Source organism: Aotus nancymaae, unplaced genomic scaffold, assembly GCF_030222135.1.
Source record: "Aotus nancymaae isolate 86718 unplaced genomic scaffold, 86718_ANA_hifiasm-v0.15.2.pri h1tg000009l, whole genome shotgun sequence".
In the NCBI taxonomy this organism is placed as follows: Eukaryota; Metazoa; Chordata; class Mammalia; order Primates; family Aotidae; genus Aotus; species Aotus nancymaae.
Window position 1 is genome coordinate 1,159,531 of NW_026988420.1, and position 9,981 is coordinate 1,169,511.

General features: G+C 34.3%; 1 protein-coding gene across 3 annotated transcripts in view; it reads left to right on the top strand.

Moving 5' to 3' along the window:
* The window catches only part of MTMR6 (myotubularin related protein 6), a 48,257-nt gene extending 38,686 nt beyond the window's left edge, over positions 1-9,571 (top strand). For all 3 annotated transcript variants that reach the window (XM_064373488.1, XM_064373489.1, XM_012471083.3), the window contains 5 exons: positions 2,327-2,376; positions 2,785-2,985; positions 5,039-5,170; positions 5,251-5,377; positions 7,290-9,571. In XM_064373488.1, coding sequence (XP_064229558.1) covers positions 2,327-2,376; positions 2,785-2,985; positions 5,039-5,170; positions 5,251-5,377; positions 7,290-7,550 — 771 coding nt within the window. In that variant the 3' untranslated portion in view covers positions 7,551-9,571. The remainder of the gene's footprint in view (positions 1-2,326; positions 2,377-2,784; positions 2,986-5,038; positions 5,171-5,250; positions 5,378-7,289) is intronic.
* Positions 9,572-9,981: the final 410 nt, after the last annotated feature.

The following is a 9,981-nucleotide window of genomic DNA, read 5'->3' on the forward strand; positions in this document are numbered from 1 at the left end:
ACATGTTAGGCATGTTTTATATCTGAAGATTAAATTTCTAGTTCAATAGATTTTCTCCTTTGTGAAGATAAAGCCCTAGCTCCTGTTTTTTGTTTCTTTGCTTTTAAAGGTATGATCAGATTTTTATTTGCTTGCTTTTAAACATGTGATCAGATTATATGTTTTCAAAATTTACATCTTGACTTGTGGTAAATTAAATGAAGAGATGTTAGAAAATTTTCATTAGTTTAGAATTATTAAATACAGTGCCGTCTTAAGGGAAGAATGAAAATCACCAGTCCTTTTTCAGCACCACTATTTCATGCTGCTAACATATTGACTCTGGGACAGGCCAACCGGGAGTGCTGCTAATAAGAAAATAATGCTCAGCTTACCTTGAGAGTATAAGATAAGGAATATTTTCGTTGCCATGTTTGACTTTAATTATTTGTTAGACATCCTAATGAAATCGTAATAAATGACCAGGGATGATGTGAGAGCTTTCTGGGCAATAGGAACAGCGTGAACTAAAGCATAACCTCTTTGGGTGACTGCAGGTAATGTATGATGCATGGAGTTCAGAGTGAGTATTAGAGTGGATGCACAGGAATAGTGGGGTCAGGGCCTGAGGAAGAGAAGGCTGGAATGGGCTTTCTCCTCTTTGGATAATGGAAGCTATTAAAGAGCTTTGAACAAGCACACAGTAGCTTTATTGGATGTGCTTTTTTTTAAAAAAAAAATGTCTTGGTGTCTTGTAGGCCGGGAGTGGGAATGGAGGCTAGGAGGCCAATACACTGTTAACTGTTATTGTTACTGTTACACTGATAACTTACCAGACAAAAGAGTTTTTAGTTTTACTGAACTAAAGCAGTAACACACAAGTAAAGGGGGAGGTGATGGGTTCCAGGATGTTTAGAAGATAGAGTCAGTAAGAATTGGTCATGGGCAGGGCATGGTGGCTCATGCCTGTAATCCCAGCACTTTGGGAGGCCAAGACGGGTGGATCACGAGGTCAAGAGTTCGATACCATCCTGGCCAACATGGTGAAACCCTATCTATCTCTACTAAAAAAATACAAAAATTAGTTGGGCATGGTGGCGCATGCCTGTAATCCCAGCTACTCAGGAGGCTGAGATAGGAGACTTGCCCAGGAGGTGGAGGTTGCAATGAGCTGAGATTGCGCCACTGTGCTCCAGCCTGGTGACAGAGTGAGACTCTTGTCTCGAAAAAAAACAAAAAGAAAAACAAACAAAAAAAGAATTGGTCATGGATTGGATGTAGGATAGAAGAGAAGAGTCTTCCTCTAGGATGATTTCCAAGCTTCTGTATTAGGTGCCAGGATGGATGGTGCTGCTCTCTGGCTCTTCACTGAGATGAGCCAAGGAATACATTTAGTTAGAAAAACATCGAGTTATCCTTTAAAGATGGTTGTGTAGAAGAATGGCAGAAAGACCAGAATAAAACCTGTGGCTCCAGCCAAAAGATCACTTGCCCAAGGTCACACAAAGTGGTGAAGCCAGGATTGAAGATTGCCTGGGCTCCAGTGACTACATCCTCAGCCATATCGGTGCATGGCCTACTGGCAAAAGCAGAGGCTTGAGACAAAATCAGAGAGCTAAAACTGGCAGTTTTGACACTATGAAAAGAATGTGCTTGGTGACTACATAATGAATTGATAAAGTATACTAAATACTACGAATATGTGTTTAGATTAGACTGAAAAAGTTAGAAATATGTTTTTAGTGATAACATCTATTCTCTTGAATGGATTGAGTTTATCTTAAAAGTATGGAAAAGATAAAGTCAATCAATTCAAGAGGATAGATGTTAACACTTGGATTTGAAAGTGAACTCAAGTAAGATGATTTGATTAAAATCATTGGTCTTTTTATCATTAGTTTTTTTTTTCTTCAAAAATGTAGTATGTAAATAATGTACAAGGAAGCCAAAAGGTTTAAAATACCCACCTCAGTCTATCACCCAGAGTTAACTTTTGTTAGCAGTTTTGGTTCATATTTTTCCAGCCTTTTGCCTATGGTATATCATCTTCATACATACAGAAACTTAAATGTAATACTGCTTTATAACATGTACTTTTCACTTAAAATGTAGTAAATCCAATGGAAATAATTTAAGTCACACAATTATTTCTTTTTATGCATTTTACTCTTCTTTAACCTCACCTTGAATCAATGTTTTGGCAATTTTTGCCTGTGGTTTTTTTGTGCTGTTTTCTTTATAAGTTAAAAGTGTACAGTAAATACTGTTTTTAAACTAATAAGACTTAATCTAGTCTATACAATAATTGAAAGTAGTCAGAAAGTGAATTTTACTTTTTCTCATTAAGGTTTTAATAGACAAGGACTGGATCTCTTTTGGACATAAATTTTCAGAGAGGTGAGTCACAGTTATACAATCACATATTTTATAAAATTAGTAAACTAAGTTTAGAATGCCAGAATGTTTCTGTTCTTTATGAACTCACATATGTAATGGGAGGTAAGAGTGTCATGGTTTTGTACTATATTTTACATGAAGACATTTTATTTTTTTTCTGTAATTTCTTTCAATTCTACTACCCTTGTTAATTTTCATCACTATTTATTACCTTCCTTTTTTTTAAAGGATTTATTACAGATCCTTTAAAGCTGTGGTTTAAAAGCTCATAAATGATTTCAATAAAAATTGCGGGTTTTTGTGCTAATGTAACAGTGCTTTAGGAATATTTTTGTATGTTTAACAATACCTGAACAATGGAATTCTTTCAGAGGTATTTTTAAAAGCTTGTACTTTCTGTGGGGTTAGGTGTGGCCATTTGGATGGTGACCCAAAGGAAGTCTCACCAGTGTTTACTCAGTTCTTGGAATGTGTGTGGCATTTGACCGAACAGTTTCCACAAGCCTTTGAATTCAATGAAGCATTTCTTCTTCAGATCCATGAACATATTCATTCATGCCAATTTGGAAACTTCCTTGGAAATTGTCAGAAGGAAAGAGAAGAGCTCAAGTAAGATGATTCAAGGGTCTCCTTTCCCCCACTAGTTGGCCGAGGTCTAACCAAAATCATGGGTGAAACTTAATAAAATATCTTGGCAATTTGAAACTTTATTGTAAAGAGTTTATTGTTTATATTCCTGAAGCTCCTGAAGCTGAGTACCCTTCTAATATTCCCCAACCTTTCAGGTAATAGTAAAAGCACATTATAAAATGTGTTTTGAAGTGTAGCATACTTATAGAAAAGTACATACAGCATAAATGTGAAGCTCCGTAAGTCTTACCAAACTCACACACGTATGTAACGAGCATCCAGAATATGAACTGTTGCCAACGCCCTGGAAAGTCCCCTCATGCTTCTTTTAATCTGCATGTATATATTTTAGAACAGAGAAATCTTTACACCGTTTAATTTCCCAGAATGTATTGGTTGCTAGTTTTAAAGTATGAAATATTTTAAACTGTTGGTTTGCTTTAAGGTAAGATGGAGTCTTATAGTTCTTCTCACATTTCTAAACGGTTCTTTGGGGAAAATAAATCTCCCTATGTTGGCTGCAGCATGTCTGTCCTTGGGCAGGGTCTCAGGAAAGTTCTGAGACACTACTTGACCCTGGTTCATGTTATTTCCTGACCAGTGTTTGGGGATGGGGGTTTTTGCCTAAACTTTGATACAAGGGAGATCTCTGGAGTAGGTCTTAGAGGTCCTATGTATATATTTTTAGGTTGGGCTTCTGAGTTTGGATTTCTTTTTTTTTTTTTTTTTTTTTTTTTTGAGATGGAGTTTCGCTCTCGTTACCCAGGCTGGAGTGCAATGGCACGATCTCGGCTCACTGCAACCTCCGCCTCCTGGGTTCAGGCAATTCTCCTGCCTCAGCCTCCTGAGTAGCTGGGATTACAGGCACGCGCCACCATGCCCAGCTAATTTTTTTTTGTATTTTTAGTAGAGACGGGGTTTCACCATGTTGACCAGGATGGTCTCGATCTCTTGACCTCGTGATCCACCCGCCTCGGCCTCCCAAAGTGCTGGGATTACAGTTGGATTTCTTAAAGTCGGCAATAAAGGGCACTTAACAGACTTTTGAACATCCAAGGGAAGATAAGCATTAGGGAATTGAAATCTGGTAGTATTTGAAGATAGCCACGTGTTCACACTCCCAACAGAGTTAACGGCAGAACTGAGAGCATGTGGAAAATTCTAAAGATGTGTAAAGGGAATAAAAAGTGAATAGAGTATGGCAGAGATGAACAAATCAAAGAAGATTGAGACTTTAGCTCTGTGCTACAGTAATTCAAAATAGCTTATTATAATTTGGAGCACAGAGGTGATTCTTCCTAGAGTACAGAGCTATTTTAGGAAAAACTATTCTTAATTAGTGCCAAACATTCTCAAAAATGGAAAGATGGAAATAAAAGTAAATATTTCCTAGCAGTTTTTCTCTAAGGCACACCTGTGGGTCATCTTAGGAGTTATGGAAAAATGAGAAGATTTTCCACTTTCCCCCTGGATACCTACATTATATTTATGTGGTAAATGTCCAGTCTAAATCATTCTTACCTTTGCCCACCTACACTTAGATTTGCAAAATAATTGACTTCTTAAATTCTTGCATAACAACTGATTTTGCCCATTTCCCTTTTTGTACTCACTCACACTTACTTGTGTTCCTGCCCTGTGATACTTGCCAAGACCGCCCAGATATGGAGTTGAGAGAAGATGTCCAGGCAGAAAGATACATTAGTGACTTGTTCTATGTGTATGTTTGTGGTGGAACAGAGACCAAGTTTTTGAAATTGTGTGAGTTGAGAGGAATCCCTTAAAATATATGGTTTTGAGAGAAAATGGTATACTGTGTTGTGTTCAAGAAACATGGCTTTATTACCTAATTATGAATGAAAAAGAGAATAGAGAAAATACAGAATTTTGAGACAAGGTTAGACTGTGAATAGAAAAAAAAACTAAAATTTAAATCTGCTTTGAAGCCATTGTCTGATTTATAAAAATGAATATTATCATTACTACTTTGCATCTATAGGAAAGATCTCTATGTTTTTCTCATTACGTTAAGGTTGAAGGAGAAGACTTATTCCCTGTGGCCATTTCTTTTGGAAGACCAAAAGAAGTACTTAAATCCTCTCTACAGTTCCAAATCTCATAGATTTATAGTTTTGGAGCCAAATACAGTATCTTTCAATTTTAAGTAAGTTGACATCGTTGAAGTATTTATATTTGATTTTTCTTAAACACAATTTATTGAAACTTTTTCTTTTTGTCATAAAGGTTTTGGAGGAACATGTACCACCAATTTGATCGAACACTGCATCCTAGGCAGTCTGTATTTAATATAATTATGAATATGAATGAGCAAAATAAACAGTTAGAGAAAGATATTAAAGACCTAGAATCTGTAAGTATTCTGAAGTATCTAATTAATGTATTTGGAATGTGAAGAGTTTACGATTAAACCAATACTTGTGTCGTTGGTATAAATCAGCACATTAAAAAACTTCTGAAGTAAATATAGTTGCTTCAAAATTAGGTCAACCCTACTTTGATTGAGTATGCTAGTTTGAATCATTTTCTTTATATTTTAAAATACATTAAAATACTGGAAATATATAGCATAATGTAGAGATAAACACAATAAATATCTGTGTACCCACCAGCTAGCTTTTTTGGGATTTTAACATTTACTATATGTGCTCAGGTCTTTCTTGTTCTTGTTTTAAGAAATAAAACATAGATCTATTTGAAGACCCTCTATACTTACCCAGTCTTCACCCGTGTATTTTGAGGTGGGCAGATTTCACTGTGCTCAATTTAGTCTGAGTCCTTCTTGGGCATGTTGTTATACTTTTATTACATATGTTTGTATCCACTATTTATAATACCATTTCTCTCGACTTAAAATATTTTTATTGTGTACTGAAAAAATAATAAATGCTATCTATAAATGTTTGTGTGAGGTTTAAAGGGAAACAATGCATATGCCCATTTACCCTTCACTCTGCTTAAAAAACTGATGTTTTAAAACTATATAAAGTTACCATACTGTTTATGTGCTTCACTTTGCTCAACATTGTTTTAACATTTATCCATGTTGATACATGCAGCTTTAAATCATCTGTTTTATTAGTAACTACTGTATAACTTTCTATTGTATGAATATATCATAGTCTATCCATTTAGCTGTGGATGAATATTTAAATTGTTTTCAGTTTTGGATTTCCATGATTGCAAATGAAGTTAAATGACTTTTCATATTTATTGGTCATTTGGTTTTCCTTTTCTGCGAATGGCCTATTCAAACCTTTGCTTATTTTTCTGTTGGCATATTTGCCTTTTTCTTATTGATTTATAAGAGTTGTTTATGTGCCAGGCACGAATTCTTTGTTAGTTATATATATTATAAATGGCTTTGTCCAGTCTATTCTTGTCTTTTCCACTTTATTATTTATGGTATGCTATATATAGATGTTTTGAATTTTCATGTCAAATTGATTAGTCTTTGTTTTTTGCTTTTTGTGTATGTCTTGTTTAACAAACCCCTCTCTACCCTAAGACTTTCCTGTAATCTTTTTTCTGCCATCATATATAAGCAAAAAGGATCAGTAAGTACATATGTATTTTTAAAATCCTAGACAGTCATAACAGTAAAACTGTCTTATCTACCTCTCAGGCAGGAGTATCACTTAGTCATCTTTTAGATAAGGAAGTAATGACTGCTTAAGCAAATTGTAGAAGGATATGGTGAAGAGTGGCAAGTCCAAGATGATTGGTAATACAGGAAAGTTATCTAGACTGTCTAAGAACTTGGAAAGCATGATACTCTGCCGCAGGACACTTTAAAAATCTTCTGTTAAAAAAGTAAAGTTCTGTTGTGTTCCAAAGTCTGTTATTTTTACCTAACAAACCACTATAGGAAAACCGTGTAAGAAAAGCTCTTTACAGTCAGTGAGCCCTTTAGCTTCATAAGTAATTGTTGTGTTTTCAGTGTGAATATTTCATATACATTATGCTTTCTAGGTAATATATGTTGGTTTCAAGTATGGAAGCCTAGTGATCTTCTGCAGTCAAGTCTGGCTGGAGTGTTTGTTTAATAAATATAAAAACTAACCATTTTCCACAGCAAAAAAAAATTGTACACAATTAGAATTTTCAAGCATGTCATATGCATTAGATGTTTTTAATTTTTTGAGATTTAGTTTTGCATTATACATACAGAGAACATATTTTGCAAAAGCATGTTTTCTTTTTTCATGCAACATATTGTGGTATATGCAATTAGTAAATTTTTTTCAAATTTTTGTTTGTTCTAGAAAATTAAACAACGCAAAAATAAGCAAACAGATGACATCCTCACCAAGGAATTGTTACATTCAGTTCATCCTGAATCACCTACTCTCAAAACTTCCCTGTGTTTTAAAGAGCAGACTCTGCTACCCGTGAATGATTCTCTTCGAACTATAGAGGGCAGCAGCCCGGCAGATAATCGTTACAGTGATTATGCAGAAGAGTTTTCTAAATCAGAACCTGCTGTGGTCAGCTTAGAGTATGGTGTGGCAAGAATGACTTGTTAGACTCAGAGTTTTTTCTGCAATGATTGTAGTGCAAGAAAAGGATTATTGTGAGGATGGTCTGTAAGCATTACCAGAAGGAATTTGTCTAATAAATATTTTGGGGCTTAACAGTAGGGTAATAGTTGAAGGAAGGATAACAACTGTCCTTGTGAGAGAAATAAGGCATTTTAATTGCACTTACAGCAAGGAATGACATTCAGTTCTGTAAGAAATGAGTGGTATTTGATGTATTTACTCAAAACATAATTTGCACTGTACACTAGTGAATTGACATTTCTGTATGATTTATTATGTTCATTCAGCCAAACATCAATAGCCTTCCTTAAGTATAATTTAACTTCAAGACAACAAAACTTGACAACATAGTTTCTTAATAATTTATATGGCATGTACTTTCAGTTATGTAGCTTTGTAACTATGAGTATTTACATAGTTTGCCTTTTAGTGATATTTAATGTTGAAGTGCCATGAAAAATATTTCTAAGAAAGCCTTAAATTCCCAATGGATTCTTTACCCTTAAGTTTTATAGCCTACAACAAGATTTTTTGTTTTGTTTTTCTTTTGGTCAGCCTTGTTTTGTTTGTAAAGAATTGCGCTCTTGTTACTGCTGGGGTTGCATGCTACAATACTTCTATATAAACAGTTGTAGAAGTACACTTTTCACATTCAGCCTGCCCCACTTTTGTATTCAAAGTAAATGAAACCGAAGGTTTATTTTGATCATAATTTGTTTAGTGCCACATTTGTTGATTTGTTATTTACAGCTTAGATTATTGATTTCTTGAATATGTATAAGCACATTTGACTGTCTTTTATATATGGATTACTGCATTCCATTGATTCTTATTTTGTGGTTGGCTTTCTTTCTTTCATAACTATGTAAGTTTAAAGAGCTAAAGCTCTAAAACTGTTCCTAGGAACAATGATAGTACATGTATATGTATATTTTTAAACTGCCTTATTGCTCGATGAGTTGCTGTTCCTGGAGTATCTAACTTTCAGTTTACCCAAAAACTTTTGGGTAAATAAAAAAGGGAAGTACAGATAGTTGAGATTTTGCATGGTTGCATGAATTTTGAAGTCATTTCTATGTGGAACATTATTTTTCTTCTTGTTAAATATAGAAGAGAAAAGAAAATTAAAGAGATTCTAGTACAGAGTTATTGTTTAACAAAAGCAACTTAAACTCTCTGGGAAGGATTTCATTTTGCCATGTTATATTTACTGTTTATTTTATGTACTAGTACATATCTTAAATTACCAAAAAACTAAGCAAAACAAAATGTAAAAACCCCAAAACACTCACTTGGAATTAGCAGTATCATCCAACTGGCTTTAAAATTAAAAATTTAAATAACATGGTAGCATGAGGTACAATTCAAGTATTAGGAAATTTGCAAAGGGTCCCTTATGCTGCTTTCTGTTACACCTCTATTATATTAGTTTTGAACATAAACATCTTTTTCAGACCAAAAAAAAAAAAGCTTTATTGTATAAGAACTTATCTAATCCTGTTTATTATTCCAGTGCTTTTCTGTAATACATTATGTAATTAAAGTATTCCTTTTTAAACAATAACAGAAATATACTATAAAATACAGTATGTGATTAACCAATCCTACTTCCATCTTTAAGCACTGGGAATGGAAACTTAATCTCTGTGACTACAAAGGGAAGTTTTTGTGCCTTGGTGTTCCAGTCACTGATTGTGGTTTTAGAATCTTCTGTGGCTGACTTCTTGTATTCAACTCTGGTTTATAATCTTAATCTTCAACTTTAGACATATATTTGTCTGTTTAATATGCTCACAGATGGACTGAGAAATCAGTTACATCGTAAGTGACCTACAGGGTATGTGTTGGCAAAAGCAGATTGTGTATATGTCTCATAAAGTTGGATTTATGTTCGGTGTATTTGGAAATGTATAGCATGTAAATTATTTCATATATTATTTAAAGGTAACTAAATGTTCACATCTTACTTTGAATGTTTTTCTTCTGGATAAAGCAAATGGAATCAAGTTGTAGTTGTTTTTTTTTCTTCTCACCTAGGCAAGTAGACTTGCCCATTACATTAACATAACAGCATAAGGTTTGAGGAGTTTATTTTCCAAAAATTTATTGATAAATAATACTTGTTTCATACAAGGCTCATCAGATGTAGGTAATAATGTCATTAAGTTTTCCTTTTGTTCCTGTCACTTGCTCATGTTACACTCAGTATTTTATCGTGACCTCGCCAACTTGATGGAAGGCAGGGTCCAGTGAGTACAACAAGGTGAAATGTCTCTCCAAAGGCAGAACTGGATGTAACTATGAGGAAGAAAATGACTGGCTGAAAAGAGGATAATTTTATTGAGGATGTTTTGAAACAGTCGGCTAGGCTAGCAGTAGCTCAGGTAATCTTGAGTAAATAAAGATGAAGGGAACT